The sequence below is a fragment of the Lithobates pipiens genome, unplaced genomic scaffold (assembly GCF_037356315.1).
Source record: "Lithobates pipiens isolate NorthernLeopardFrog02 unplaced genomic scaffold, aLitPip1_a1.2 Scaffold_13, whole genome shotgun sequence".
NCBI classification, from domain to species: domain Eukaryota; kingdom Metazoa; phylum Chordata; class Amphibia; order Anura; family Ranidae; genus Lithobates; species Lithobates pipiens.
The window spans coordinates 418756044-418771902 of record NW_027507718.1 but is presented as its reverse complement, the minus strand read 5'-3'; the positions used below and the strand labels follow the sequence as shown (position 1 = coordinate 418771902).

Sequence of the window (15859 nt, the reverse complement as noted above, 5' to 3'; positions counted from 1 at the left end):
ACAGTCAGATCCACGGACTTGAACTGCTTTCATAAAATAAATAAATAACTGCCTATATTGTTTAAAGTCAAGTAATACGCTGAGGTTACTAAAGTTAAATCGACCACACTTTGTAAAGTGCAGTTGCTCCAGAGCTTAGTAAATTAGGTGAAGTTTCACTTTGCATAGAGTACCCAATCACTTAAAAAAAAAAAAAAAAAAAAAGGCATTTTTGCTTGCACATGATTGGATGACGGAAGTCAGCAGAGTTTCTGCTCATTTACTAAGCTCTGCATCCTGCAAATAGGATTTTTATAACGGCTTACCTGTAAAATCCTTTTCTTGGAAGTACATCATGGGACACAGAGCACCATTAATAACTGTATGGGTTATACGCCACCTTCAGGTGATGGACACTGGCATAATTAGACAGGAAGTCCACCTCCCTATATAACCCCTCTTACACAGGAAGTACCTCCGTTTTTGTAGCAAAGCAATACATATATACATATCCCAAAAAAGAGGGGAGGGACCGCTGTGTGTCTTGTGATGTACTTCCAAGAAAAGGATTTTACAGGTAAGTGGTTATAAAAATCCTATTTTTTTTCGTACATTACGAGAGACAGCGCACCAGTAATAACTGTATGGGATGTCCCAAAGCAATGCCATCTGAGGGGAGGGAGATGCAAAAAAAAATGCAGACTGCCGCCAGACATGAGTGCCTATACTGCTGCCTGCAGAACAGTGCGCCTGAAGATGGCATCCTCTTGTTGACCTACACCCACCTGAGAGAATTTTGTGAATGTATGTACTAATGACCATGTTGCGGCCTTGCAAACCTGAGCCATGGAGGCTTGGTGATGAACTGCCCAAGAAGCACTCACTGCCCTGGTAGTGTGTGCCCTAGGAAGAAAAGACGGAGCTTTTCCTTTTTTAAATCGTAGGCCTGAATAATGACCTGATGGATCCACCTAAAAATAGTTGATTTTGACGCTGCTTGCCCCTTTCTGGGACCTTCTGGTAGCACAAAGAGTCGGTGTTCCGTATCTGAGCTTGTGCTTTCAGATAGAATTTAACCGCCCTTACTATGTCAAGGGAGATTAGTAAATTTTCCTCTGCAGAATGTGGTTCTGGAAAAAACGAAGGTAGAGAAATAAATATCCTGGTTCACATGAAAGCTGGATACTACCTTAGGTAAAAAGGATGGGCAAGGATGTAAGACCACCTTAAGTATGGCTGTTTACAAGAGAGAGCTGCTAACTCAAACTCTCCTTGCGGAGGTTATTGCCACTATAAATACCAATTTCTTTGTCACAAGGACAAATGGAGTATCACATATTGGTTCAAAAAGAGATTCCTGAAGGACCGATAAAGACTAGGTTCAAATCTCATGGACACAGAGGTGATCTGACTGGAGGATTTATATGTGATACTCCTTGAATAAAGGCCCGAACTAAAGAATGAGGTTTTTGGAAGAAAACTGACAAAGCTGAGACTTGACCCTTGATAGTTCTTGTAGCTAATTTCATCTCTACTCCTGATTGCCGGAAACCTCCAGCTGTTGCAAAACTACAAGTCCCTTCATGCCTCTGCCTCTGGGTGTCATGCTTGTGGCTGTCAGTCTTGCTATGCATCATGGGACTTGTAGTTCTGCAGCAGCTGGATATCCACTAATTGCATATCCCTGCCCTATAGTATATAGCTCTAGAGGCTGGTTTTCTATCATTAATCGAGGTAGTTCTTACTGAACTTGAAATCCCACGACGCTCTAGAACCAGGGTCTCCACAGCCAAACCGTCAAATTTTAGCGTTTGTAAGGCAGGATGGAACACTGGCCCAAATCTGGGTCAGTACTGGAGAGTCCAAGGATCCCCTATTGCCATCCTCGCGATTTCCGCATACCAGGATCTCCTGGGCCAAGCCAGAGCCACTAGGACTACAAGATTCCATTTCCCTTTTAATCTGCGTAAAAGATGTGGGAGCAAGCGCACTGGACGAAACGCATAGATTGGAGAAAACTGATCCCAAAGAGTTACCAATGCATCTGTTCCACAAGCCAGTGGATCCCTTGCCCTTGACACAAATTTTGTCCAACTTTTTGTTGAACCTGGACGCCAACAGGTCTACGTCCGGGGTGCCCCCACCTTTTGGCATATGGCCTGAAAGACATTGGGGTGCAGAGACTGTTCTCCTGGGAGCAACCTTTGGTGACTTCTGCCTGCCTGACAATTTTGCACTCCTGGGGATAAACACCGCAGCTAGGCAGGGCACATGCTCTTCTGCCCAAGAAAGAATATGGTTTACCTCTTTGGGCAGCACGACTCCTGGTGCCGCCCTGATGATTGATATAGGCTACTGCCATGGCATTGTCAGACTGAACCCAGACAGGACAGTTTCATAGACTGTCTGTCCAGGCCTTCAGGGCCAGGCGTGCTGCCCGAATTTCTAAAATGTTGATGGGAAGGAAACTTTTGGAATCCGCCCATTTCCCCTGGACAATCTTTGTTTTTTTTTTCCAAGACTGCTCCCCAGCCCAAGCGGCTGGCATCGGTCGTCATTATATTCCAAGTGACGGGTATGAAAGTCTTCGCTTTCTGTAAATTTTTGGCTGGCAACCACCAATTGAGACTTTGACAAACACTTGGAGTCAAACTCATCGGACAATCCAAATCCTGACTTTTCCTGCTCCAGGCAGCCAGGATACTGTTTTTCAGAAACCTTGAATGAAACTGGGCATAGGGAACTGCCTCTAATGAGACTACCATCTTCCCTAACAACCTCATGCAAAGACCGGACAGAAGACCTCTCCTTTTTGTCCTGACTGAGAGTACCAGATCTCTTATGGCACAAATGATTGCCTGGGGTAAAAACACTTTCTTGTGGGTAGTATCTATGACTAAACCCAAGTACTCCAATCTTTTTTTCTGGTCATAAGGACGATTTTTCTAGGTTGAGAACCCAACCTAAATGTTTCCAGGTATCTGACTGTGCTTATCACATGCTGATCTAGCCCTGCCATGGACTTGTCTATCAGCAGCAGGTCGTCCAGGTACGCCACCACTGTCACACCCTGGGCTCTCAATCTTGCCAAGAGCAGAGCCAGGACCTTTGTAAACACCCAAGGTGCAGTGGCCAACCCGAAGGGCAAGGCCACAAACTGAAAATGCTGCTGTTCTACTGCGAATCGCAGGAATCGTTAGTAAATATTGGAACATGGAGATATGCATCTTTGATGTCCATTGATGCTAGAAGTTCTCCTCCCTGAAGGGTAGATACCACTGAGCGAATTGTTTCCATGCAAAACGAACAATTGTTTAGGAATTGGTTTAGACCCTTGAGATCTAAAATGGGTTTGATGCTTCCAACCCCTGTTCTCTTAACCCCCCTGACGGTATTCCCGAGTGTGGCTCGGGGTGAGATTTTTGTACCATTAGCGGTAACCCCGAGCCACACTCGGGATTGCATCGCTGGATCCAGAAAGACATAACTTACCTTGTCTCTGGGATCCCGCGATGTATCCCCGCTGTGTACGGCGGTCGGATCTTCCGGACCTTCCGCCCGATGCACTGTGTGACCTGGCTTCCGTTCCCTGCGAGCGTAGCGACGCAGGGAGGTGGAACCAGCGCCAAATTCAAAAAGTATAAAGCACAAACACACTGATACATTGTAATCCTATTGGATTACATTACTAAATAAAATAAAACTGACCTTAGCTTGCCCCCATTGCTTTATCCAGTGCCCCTGCCTGCAGTTTTACTATACTTTGTGTCTGGAAACTGCAGAGCGACCATGGCATCAAAAAAGCGCGCCTCTACCTCAAAAGTGGCATACGACCTGTTTGGAAACAGCGACAGCGATGCAGAATCCCTTGCAGAAGTCAGTGATAGCGATTCGTGGGGAAGTTCGTCGTCAGGCACGGAAAGCGATTTTAGTGATGATCCTGCGACTTTGCCAAGTGATGTGCGGACTTGGTGCTCAATTGATTGCGGTACGGAGCATGCAGCGCCCCCAAGATTTCCATTTACTGGAACACCTGGTATCAAAGTGGATGTGGATGACAACCCATTGGCATATCTCCAACTATTTTTGACCGATGAGGTTATAGAAAAAATTGTTATGGAGACAAATCGGTACCACGAACAACAAGCTGCTACGCATCAGAGGTTTGCAAGGAGCAGAAAGTGGGAACCTGTAACCAAGGAGGACATCTGGAAGTTTCTGGGCCTCATAATTCTACAGGGAGTGGTTGGTAAACCCCTGCAGAAGTGGTACTGGACCACTAACAAATTGCTCGCAACTCCTTTTTTTGGCACCGTCATGTCGGAGTACAGATTTTCCCTTATAATGAAATATCTGCACTTTGAAAATAATGAGGAATTCGACGAGACTTCTCATCCAGCACCAAAACTAAAAAAGATTTGGGGGCTTTACCAGATGATTCAGAAAAATTTCCAGAAAACCTATATACCCGACAGACATCAGTATCGACGAAAGTCTGATGGCCTATAAAGGAAGACTCAGCTGGATACAGTTTATTGCGTCCAAGAGGGCACGTTTTGGAATAAAATCATTCATGCTCTGTGAATCCAGCACTGGGTACATATGGAATTCTATACTTTACACCGGGAAAGGAACCAAGTTCAAGGAGACATTCAGTAACTATGGACTGGCAACCGCTTCCGTGCTTACTCTAATTGAACCGCTGCTGAATCAGGGCTACTGTGTAACCACAGACAATTTTTACAGTTCTCCAGAACTCTATGAGTTCCTTTTGCAGCATAAAACAGATGCATACGGGACCGTTAGAGCTAACCGGCGTGACTTGCCACCAACCTTTGTCAATAAAAAGCTCAAGGCAGGAGAAATAGTTGCCTGGCAAAAAGGAAAAATGATGGCACTGAGATGGCGCGACAAAAAAGACGTGTGCCTAATGAGTACCATTCACAACACCTCTACTGTCATGGTACACACAAAAGGTGGAAAAGACATCATGAAGCCCCAAGTCGTGATGGACTACAACCATACTATGGGAGGTGTTGACCGTGCTGACCAGGCCATGACTTTTTACCCAGCCATGAGGAAGCAACAGAAAAAATATTATAAAAAAATCTTCAGGCACCTTCTGGAGCAGTGCCTGTGGAATGCTTTCATTCTTCTAAAAAAAAATAGTGACAAGCCTGTTGTTCATGCGGACTTTGTGTGGAAAGTTGCCAAACTTATTTTCCTCAGGCACCAAACACCAACGTCTGTAAACAGATCTGGCCGTCGTGCTGCTGGCGTTGTGAACCCGGAACGCTTGACTGGTCGGCACTTTGTGGACCACGTTCCACCAACAGAAAAGAAAGCAGCACCCACAAGGATGTGTGTCGTTTGCTGCTCTAAGCGTGACGACACTGGAAGGAAAATTCGAAAAGAAACAAGGTTCTACTGTCCTGACTGTGATGTTGGACTTTGTGCTGTACCATGTTTTAAAATTTTCCATACCAGAGACGTTTACTGAAGCAATATGACTACCAATATTTTTGATTATATTATTTACTAAAATTTATTGAATAAAAAGTATGATTATTATATTATTTTGTATTATTTACAGTTATTTATTATATTATAATTTATGATTTTGTGTTTCAAACTTTATCCTACCCGGCATGTCTACTAGACTTTGGTTTAAACAGATTTCAGTGAGTTATTCCTAAGAATTGCAGGCTTACAATATAAAACGCCAAATTTCCATTCAAAATAATGGTACCGCTTTCAGCACCTAAAATCCGAAATAATCATACCGCCAGGGAGGTTAAGGGAGTCTCTGACAACCCCTGAGATAGCAGCAGGTCTAGTGCCTGATATGAGGACTTTGTTTTTATTGGGTCCTTAGGAATGCTCAATCTTAGAAAGTGAGATGGTGGAAACTCTAGTTTGTACCCCAGAGGCACTGTGGAGATGACCCATTTGTCCTGGATTTCCTCCCGCCACACTCCTGAGAACTGTCAGAGCCTTTCCCCCCACTTGATTGAGCGGGGGTGCCTCTTCATAAGGAGGCCTCGGGACTCTGCTTTGCAGACTCTTGCCCCCCCCCCCCCCCCAGGGCTTCTTCTGACCCTGTGTTTTTGGTTCTGAGGCCTTCCTCTTGGAGTTGACGGTGGAGGCCTTCATAACTGGAGGCTGTTACCCCTGGCGGTGGAGAGGCAGAACGTTTGAAAGAAAAACGCTTACTCTTCCTCTTTACCAGAAGAAGAGTACTTTTTCTACCAGATATCTTTTGGATATATTTATGCAAATCATCCACAAATTATCGTTCCCCATGAAAGGGAAAACCAGTCAGCAGCTTCTTACAAGGCAACTCTGCTGACCAATGCTTAAGCCACAAAATCCTGTGCATGTGAACTAACAGAAGAACAAGGCGAGATGCCTGATGAATAGAATCTTTAATAGCGTCAACTGCAAAATAAAAAGCCCTGGGAAATTCTGCCAAATCTGGGACCTCTTCCCCTTTTTGATGACTTGTTTTACTTTGTCATCGAGAGATTGGCAGATGCTAATTGCCGCTTCAGCAGGCTGTGCAACTGCACTAGCCATGGAAAATGGCTTTAAGCAATGTCTCCAGTCTTTTATCTGCTGGATCCTTAAACACCTGAACATTGTCTACTGAACAGGTAAGACTCGTATTCAGAGAGGAAACTGACACATCTACTGCTGGCAAACTCCATTTTTAGTGAACTTCTCCTCCATAGGATAAATCTGAGAGAATCTTTTTAGGAGGAATAAAATGCCTATCTGGATGATCCCAGTCAGCATAAACTGTTCCAGCAACAGGTGTATAGGAAAAGCATGTGAACCCGGAGGAGGTTGCGTTGAAACCAAAGAGGAGAAAGGTGCTTCAGCCGTTTCTGCTAAGGGTAATTTATAACAAAAACACACTGTTTCAGTGAGCGATTGAACAAACAACTTTTGTGACTGTGAAGCTGAACCCGAATCCTCTGGGATAGAGTCCTCCAATGAGGAACCATCCTCCTGCCCCTCTAGTGGGACCACCAGGTGCACATCCGACTTCTTCTTTAACCACTCCTGATCCGCAGATGCCGAGTCCAGGGCAGGGGAAGGGGATCTTTTGCGTTTCCTCCCAGCCTGGCAGGAGGATGTGAGAAAACTAGCCATATTTCCTTCCAAACTAGCCAGAGCTGTAGCCAAATTGTCTTTAGTGGCAGAGGCTGGAATGTTGGAGGTAGCTACAATGCCTGATGGCTCCAATCGCTCGTTGGCCGCTTCAGGACTTTCAGGAGAGGATGATACTATGGAGGAATGACTAGGGGGTGCTCAGACCCTGACCGCTGCACTTTTGTGCTACTTCTCCCTGTTTTTGTCCCTCTCTTTTGGGAATACATAGTCCTAAGCACACATCAGTGGTACTATTACCATGCATCTATTGCTGAGCTCAGTCTTGGCAATGGTTAATATGCCGCTATCAATGTCAGCAAGATGCTAAGTAGATGTGTCTGAATTGCCTGTAGCCAATCGCTCAGTAAAGTTCTGCTTTAATGGCTGTCACTCTACAAACCAATGAAAAGGGTTTCTGTGGAGAACATTATATATATATATATATATATATATATATATATATATATATAGTGAAAGTGGCCACACTTATTCATCCAATATAACAAAATGTCATCTGTCAGGGGTACATTGAACAGGGAGCTGAAAAATGCAATATATTTATCACACTCAAGGTACTCCAACTATGTTGCAGGGCATTGCTTTGTGCAACACAGAACACTGCTTCATTTTTTTTTTTTTTTTTTTTTTTTTTTTTGTATGCAGGCATTTCTGTTGCACCAGTTCTATTTTTAGTAGCCATACAATAATTCTTATTGCTGATTCTCCATTAGCATGTTCTTTATTTACTAAGCACCTGATTTAACCAATTAAAGATCGGACCTATTTTTCAGACTTGGTGTTTACAAGTTAAAAAAAAAAATTACTTAGAACCCATCCCCCCCCAAAAAAAAAAGCTTTTAACTTGGTAAATAAAGTACATACTAATTATTAAATACATATTTTTTTTTTTTCCTTTTCAGGCATCCTAGAGAATAAAATGGTTATTGCAATACTTTGCCACACCATATTTGCGAAGAGGTCTTACAAGCACAATTTTTTTATTTATTTTTTACTTAAAATAAGACAACAGTAAAGTTAGCCCAATTTTATTTATTTTTTTAATATTGTGAAAGATGGTGTTAAATTGGGTAAATTTGATACCCAACATGTCATGCTTCAGAATTGCACCCACTCGTGGAATGGCGACAAACTTTTACCCTTAATCTCCATAGCCAACAAACATTTCTACAGGTTACCAGTTTTGAGTTAGAGGAGGTATGTTGCTAGAAATATTGCTCTCCAATGATCACGGCAATAGGCACAAATTACCGCTCCAACCTTCGAGATCCAGTGCTCACCCTAATGGAACTCACAGGTGCTGGCTCTGCTCAAGATTAGAAAAATAATTCCTGGATGGCAGCACATCAAAAAAGGCATCTTTATTGGCAAACTATTAAAATCCAAGTACAGTCACCTCATAAAAAATAGGGAAAACAGGACAAATGGCTAACGCGTTTCACGCCCTATCATGGCACTTATTCATAGCTCAAAACCTCACATGTGTGGTTTGAACTCAGTTTTCATATGCATACTTGCTTATGCTTCTGCGCACAAGCATGGCGGGACGGGCGATTTTTAAATTTTTTTTTTTTTTTTCCCTTTTACACTGTCCGTTTAAAAAAATAAACAAAAATTTTGAGTCACTTTAATTGCTATTGCAAGTAATGTAAACATCCCTTGTAATATATATATAAAAAAAAAAAAAAATAAAAAAATAAAAGCATGACAGGACCTCTTAAATGTGAGATCTGGGTCAAAAAGACCTCAGATCTCATATTTACACAAAAATTCAATTTTTTTTTTTTTTTAAGACTGGAGGGAAGAAGTGACATTTGACGTTGCTTCTGCCCTCCAATGTTATGGAGCGGAGCAGGGGTCATCTTTCTCTGCCTCCAACCTGTGAAGGGGAGAGGACCAGATCGTCTCCACCGCTACTGATGACTCCGGTAGCCACCTTGTAGTGGATCTGTTGCTGAGACCACTTTTGTCTGATAGAGGACTCTGTGCTCTTGAAGAGGATACCGGGGTTATGGCAGCTAGCTATGCCATAACAAAGATATTCCTCTTCAAACAGCTGACGTAAAACAACGGTGGGCGATCCTTAAGTGGTTAATTCAGCAGTGATCTTTTGCAGGTACTCTTGAAAATAAGATTTGAACAGTTTAGGGCCCTTTCACATGGATGTTTTTGATGCCTTCCCATTGACTAAGGGCTTTTTATAACTGATCCCTTTTTCAGTTAAAGCGGAAGAAAAGCAGAAGAAAAATGCATCCCTTTAAAAAATAACATGTGGAATTCTTCACACCAGTCGTTTGCATTTTAGAAGTCCTGCTTGCTACATTTTTGGTGGATGTTTGCGTGTTCAATGGCCCTTTCATGCTATCAGTTTGAAGGCAGCATTTGGCTACTTTCACACTAATCCATTGCATAAATGCATATGCATTTCCGGTGCATCCTGCACCTGTGGGAAAAAGAACATGTGACTCATAAACCGCACAAAAAAAATAATGCAACCACAGGTTTTTGCCATATTTATTTTTATGCAGTTTCCATTCATTTCAATGGGGAGGTGCAGTGTGTGTGTGTGTGTGTTTTAAAAAAAAAAAAAAAAAAAAAACGCAAAACTGATCAACGTGAAAGCAGCCTTAGGGTTGATGACTTCAATATAGCTGCCTTGGATTGGTCTATTCTGTGCTGTGAGGTCTGTGTTCTGATCTTTGAGCTTGATGAGCTTCTAATCTTCTTTCATTTGTTTTCCTTTTTTTGCATCAGTGACCTGGAACCACTGCGGAAGATTAGACGGAGAAGTCCCCATGATGACACTGAATCTTTTACTGTGTTCCTAAGGTCAGATGTAGAGACCAAGTAAGTGATATTGATGCAAATAAAAACTTTTTCCTGTGTGTGACTTGGATGTGTTAAATCCATAGGAACCCAATTTAACCCAAGGTGCAAAGTGAACATTTCAATTATCAGAACGCAGCTGCTTTTGTTGTATTGTAGCTCTCTAGGGGCACCATTAAATAAGTAGTATTTTGTATCGAGTGTCAGCTGCTGTCATCTCTATCAACTTTGGGGAATCTGTCAGGGTACCTGTGTTGGAAGTCTCTGATGGAAGCAGTCATTTTCTGACTCCCAACAAATTCTGGGGCGGTGAGGTTCCATCTGAGACTGTTCGATATTTTTTTTTTTTGGCATATTTGATAAGTTGTCTAAGAAACTATATTAGGACATCATTTTCTGTAAGCTTTGCTTTTAATAATCCACACATGTTTTACAACTTGATCCCTGAGCACCTTTCTTTCTCACCCTCCCTTCCTGTTTGGAACAAGCAGAGCATGTTAGTTGTGATCATATGCACTGCTCTATGCACATTACATATCTCATAGAACATAGTCCCTAATCCATCTCCAGAGTGAGCAAGAGAGGGTGGCTACATTCATTGGGGCCATGGAAAACAACACACAGTCGAAAAAACAAAAGGGATTGGTAGATTTGGAGGAGGCTGAGAGTAAGACTTTTTTTTTTTTTTTTTTTTTTTTTTGAGTTTAGAATACATACTTAGATTTTTATCATTTTTTAATCCAGAGTTTAATTTCACTTCAATGAGGAGGTACACTCCTCTGGGGAAAAAGTTAAGTCATCAGCTACAAATCCTGTAGCCTGTGCCTCTTCACTAGCTTCTGGGTTCCTGACGCAGACATCTTAACTGTGGGCAGCTGGCTATGCTGCTTTCGGCTTCACAGCTGGCTGCCCACTGTGCATGATTGAGCGCACTCAACTTTGTGAATTTCCTGCAGACTTCTGGGACCTGTGACGTGTCCCAGAAGACCGGGGGAGAGAGGAGAACTTCCTCTTAGAACACCTAGGCAAACCAAGTGGTAGTGGGAGCGGGTACCTGCTCTCACCCAAAAAAAGACACGCCAAATTTGGTTGGGGAGGAGCGGTGGTGGACTTAAAGCCGAACTTCTCATTTTGGGTGAAGTTCCACTTTAAGGTTCCAGTATTGAGCAAAATGCTTTTTTTTTTTTTTTTTTTTCCTCTCTCCTCTGTAATAGCAGTAAATTATAATCCAGGTTAGTTTAACCAACAAGAATTGTGACCCAAAAGAAGATGGGGGGGGGGGGGGGGGGGGACCTTGCTGATACTGGTGCTAAGTGAAGTATCCCTGTATACAGATATGCCTAGATGGTTTCTGTCTGTTGTGCTGACTGTAAACCAGTGGTGGAATTACCAGGGTCGCAACAGTCGCTCTTGGGACAGGGTGACACTGGCATTGTCCGTTCTATCTCCCCTCCACCCTCTCTCGCACGGGATGACAGAGGATACAGCTGATCTATTCCTCCTTTTTCCCCCTCCCGTCTCCTGTGTGTGCTCTTTGGGAAGTGTGAGCTCGTTCGCTTTGTATTTGACTGTCCGTGGAGCACACAGGACAGGAGAAGGGAGCGGGGAGAAGGGGGAGCAGATCAGTTGTGTCCTCTGTCATCCTGTGCGAGAGAGGATGGACGGAGGGGGAGATGGAACTGTCAATACCGGTGTGTCTGTGGTGCTGTTCCATGAGAGTCACACTCTCTGCTCAGAGCCGTGCTATCCTGAGAAGGCAGACATTGATGGGCTTCATTGATGAGCACTGATGGGCTTTGAGGAACACTAATAGGCAGAATGTAGGCAGTATTGATGGGAGGCACTGATGGGCATTGAGGACCACTGATGGGCAGAACTCAAGCAGCATTGAAGAGTACTGATAGGTGGCACTGATGGATGCTGTTAGGCGGCATTAATGAGCACTGATTAGGTGGAGCTGATGGGCAGAATCGCTGGGCTCAAATAGGCGGCATTAATGAGCCTTGATGGGTAACCCAAATAGGCGGCATTGATGGGCACTAATAGGTGGCACTGATGGATGGCACTGATGATTGGGGCACTGATTATCAGTGTAAACAATTTACTGACATTCTTGCCTGTTAGCGCCTCTCCTTTCCTCACAGACACAGCATGGGAGGAAAGGGCCACAGATAACCGGCAAATCTGTTTACATGTGGTCAGCTGAGCACATGGTAAAGGGCTGCTGTGATTGCGTTGGATGTGCGTCCCAGGGGGCATGTGGGAAGCAAGGCTCAGGGAGGAGGTTCATTACACCCTCCCACAATTGGAAGGGAGGGGCAGGGGGGCCCATCATGTTGTTTTGCACCAGGGCCCTGAAGGTTCCGGTTACACCTCTGCTGTAAACATAAACTAAAGCTAATGACCGTCGGGTGATTATTAGGCTGAAAGGGCATCAATTAAAGGCAAGTAGGAGCCTGAGCACTTGAAGAACTTGCACGCAAAGCTTTTCCACTCTATTTGTCTAGGTGCTGGTTGTTCCCTTTTTTTGTATAAAAGGAAATGAGGCTTACACCATGTGTATGCAGCATACACAGGTCAGCCCAGTCATGGGAGTGGATCGTGGTGGATCTGGGAGGTATAGTGGTCCATCAGAGGACAGTGAACTCTTATTTTGCAGACATTTCTCAGGGTAATACCATTTTACATATGGAACACAATTATTATTAAGTACATCCTTGGTATGCCACTTTTTGTCCTCTCCTACATTCTGAGTGCACTATAAAAACATGGAAGTCGCTACCCCATTTACTGACCTCTGCACTGCTACCAAAAATAAAATAAAAAAATATAATGTATATATTTATATTCTATCCCTTTTACCATGTGATTAGCTGTAGCCAATCACAGATCGCATACTGTTTATGAATGGTTACCCTATTATTGAAAGCTAAAACTATTGTTAAAATTCAGTCTATCAGCGCACACCTAATTTGCATTTGTAATGAGAAACTCAAAGTGGTGGTAAAGCTTTTTACCTTAACCACTACAATACAGGGCACTTTCACCCCCTTCCTTCCCAGCCCAATTTTCAGCTTTCAGCGCTCTAGCGCTTTCAGTGACAATTGCGCGGTCATGCTACACTGTACCCAAATGAAATTGTTATCATTTTGTTCGCACAAATAGAGCTTTATTTTGGTGTTATTTATTCACGACTCCGTTTTTTTTTTTTTGCGATATAAGCGCAAAAAAGCGGAAATTTGGAAAAAAAACAATATTTTCTTTTTTCTATTTGAAAAGAAATCCAATAAAATCAAATTTTGTCATAAATTTAAGCCAAAATGTATTCTGCTACATGTTTTTGGTAAAAAAAATTCCGTTAAGTGTATAATAATGGGTTTGTGTGATCACGGACATATGTACGCAAATGATCATGTACATATGTGTGCAGGTGATCACGTACATATGTGTGCAGATAATCATTGGGACATGTGATTTTAGTGGGACATATGTGGGGGACATGTTTTTATTATTAGGGACATGTGTTTTTATTATTTGGGGACATGTATGTTTTGGGGACATATGTGGGGACTGTGTTTGTACTGTGTGGTGTGTTGTGTGTTTACACTACACTGATGATCAGTGAGTAAAAAGCTGTAAAAAGCAGCCCATACTCACTGATCATCAGCCGGCTGCAGCGTTCTGCTCTCCTCTCCTCAGCGGTGACTTCCGTGTGAGGAGAGGAGAGCCGATTGCCTAGCAACCGGCTGTTTGTTTACATCACATGACGGCCGTGATTGGACACGGCCGTCATGTGATCAGGAGGGCCAATCACAGAGCCCTCCTGCCGATCTGAGATGTGCCGTGTCCGGGTGACGCGAGCACATCGGGATAGCGCCGCTGCGCGGGCGCGATCCCGCTACTCCTGAATGACGTTCCTGAACGTCCTATCAGGAGTAGACGGCTCCCACCCGGCCGTATATATGCATTGGCCGGGTGGGAAGTGGTTAATGTGTTACTAAACCTAAAAACTATTTTTACCTTTTTTAATGCATTATTTGCATTACAGTAAAAAAAGGTTTTCAGTTACCTGTGCGCCCCCCTCCCTGTGTGAAGGGGAAGAGGGGAGAATAGATCAGCACTGTGCAGGACACTATCTTTTCTCCCCTTGCTCTTTACACTGCAATCAAGCAGCAGCAGCAGAAGCCATTGGCTTTTGCTGCTGTCATATAGAGGAAGTGGGGGAGCGGGCCTAAGTCCTGTTGTGTAAGCCTATGGAGTGCGGCTCCCTAGACCGCTCAGGATCGCAGGGACTACCTCCTCCCATAGCCATGTGCAGACCCCCCCTGACTACCTTGAGGTGGGAAAAGTATTTCATCCCCCTGCTGATTTTGTTCATTTGCCCACTGACAAATGATCAGTCTAAAATTTTAATGGTAGGTTTATTTTAACAGTAAGAGACGGAACAAGAAAAAATTCTGAAACATGCATTTCAAAAAAGTTATACATTTTATTTACACTTTTTTAATGAGTGAAATAATTATTTGACCCCTTCACAAAACATAATTTAGTACTTTGTGGCAAAACCCCAGAGGTTATGGCAATCAGAGGTACGATGTTTCTTGTAGTTGGCCACTGGGTTTGCACACATCTCAGGAGGGATTTTGTCCCACTCGTCTTTGCAGATCCTCTCCAAGTCATTAAGGTTTCGAGGCTGACATTTGGTAACTCGAACCTTCAGTGCCCTCCACTTATTGTCAATTGGCTTAAGGTCTGGAGACTGGCAAGACCACTCTAGGACCTTAATGTGCTTCTTCTTGAGCCACTCCTTTGTTGCCTTGGCCTTGTGCTTTGGGTCATTGTCATGCTGGAATACCCATTCATGACCCATTTTCAATGCCCTGGCTGAGGGAAGGATGAATTTGACAGTATATGGCCCCGTCCATCATCCCTTTTTGATGGTCCTGTCCTCTTAGCAGAAAACACACCTGAAGCAGAATGTTTCCACCTTCATGTTTGAGTTGATGCCAAAGAGCTTGATTTTGGTGTCATCTGACCACAACTCTCTAACCCATTTCTCTGAATCATTCCGATGTTCATTAGCAATCGTCAGACGGGCCTGTACATGTGCTTTTCTTGAGCAGGGGGACCTTGCGGGTGCTGCAGTATTTAAGTCCTTCACAGTATAGTGTGTTATCAGTTGTTTTCTTGGTGACTATGGTCCCAGCTGCCTTGAGATCATTGACCAGATTGTTCCGTGTATTTCTGGGCTGATTCCTCACCATTCTCATAATCGATGAAACTCCATGAGGTGAGATCTTGCATGGAGCCCCAGTTCAAGGGAGATTGACAGTTATTTTGTGTAGGGCTGAAACAACTAATCGATTATGAAATTAATCGATTACTAATTTCATAATCGATTAATTGCCCAGTAACATAATGGGGTTAAAAAAAACTAAAATGAGCCCTTTATAGTACAAAAAGAGCAAATAGCTACTGTAAATATTACTTTCACAGTTCTACAGTAAAAAAAATGAAAAGTAGGGACTATCTGCTTTTTTTACTATAAAGGGCTAATATTAGTCTGCCTTAGACCTGGTTCACATCTATGTGTTTATTGGTGCTTTTTGCAGAACTGCACTACAGTTCATTTACATGGTTTCCTATAGGACACGTTCATATCTGTGCTTTTTTTTCATCCGCTGCGTATTTGTAAAGTGTCACTTTTAAATGCAAAACGGTGCTTCTTTGGTTCAATATACTTCAATGGAAAAGCTGCAGAAAAGCATGTAATGCGTTTTTGAAGCAATTTGTGTTTTTAATCTGCCCAAAAAAAATACAAAAATGCAAACTGCAGTAAAATCACATGCACAGAAATAAAAAAACGCACAGCAAAAAGCAC

General features: G+C 43.2%; 1 protein-coding gene across 2 annotated transcripts in view; it reads left to right on the top strand.

Annotated features, from left to right (window-relative positions):
• The window catches only part of SLC30A9 (solute carrier family 30 member 9), a 134519-nt gene that overhangs the window by 32079 nt on the left and 86581 nt on the right, over positions 1–15859 (top strand). For both annotated transcript variants that reach the window (XM_077477562.1, XM_077477563.1), the window contains exon 5: positions 9907–9999. In XM_077477562.1, coding sequence (XP_077333688.1) covers positions 9907–9999 — 93 coding nt within the window. The remainder of the gene's footprint in view (positions 1–9906; positions 10000–15859) is intronic.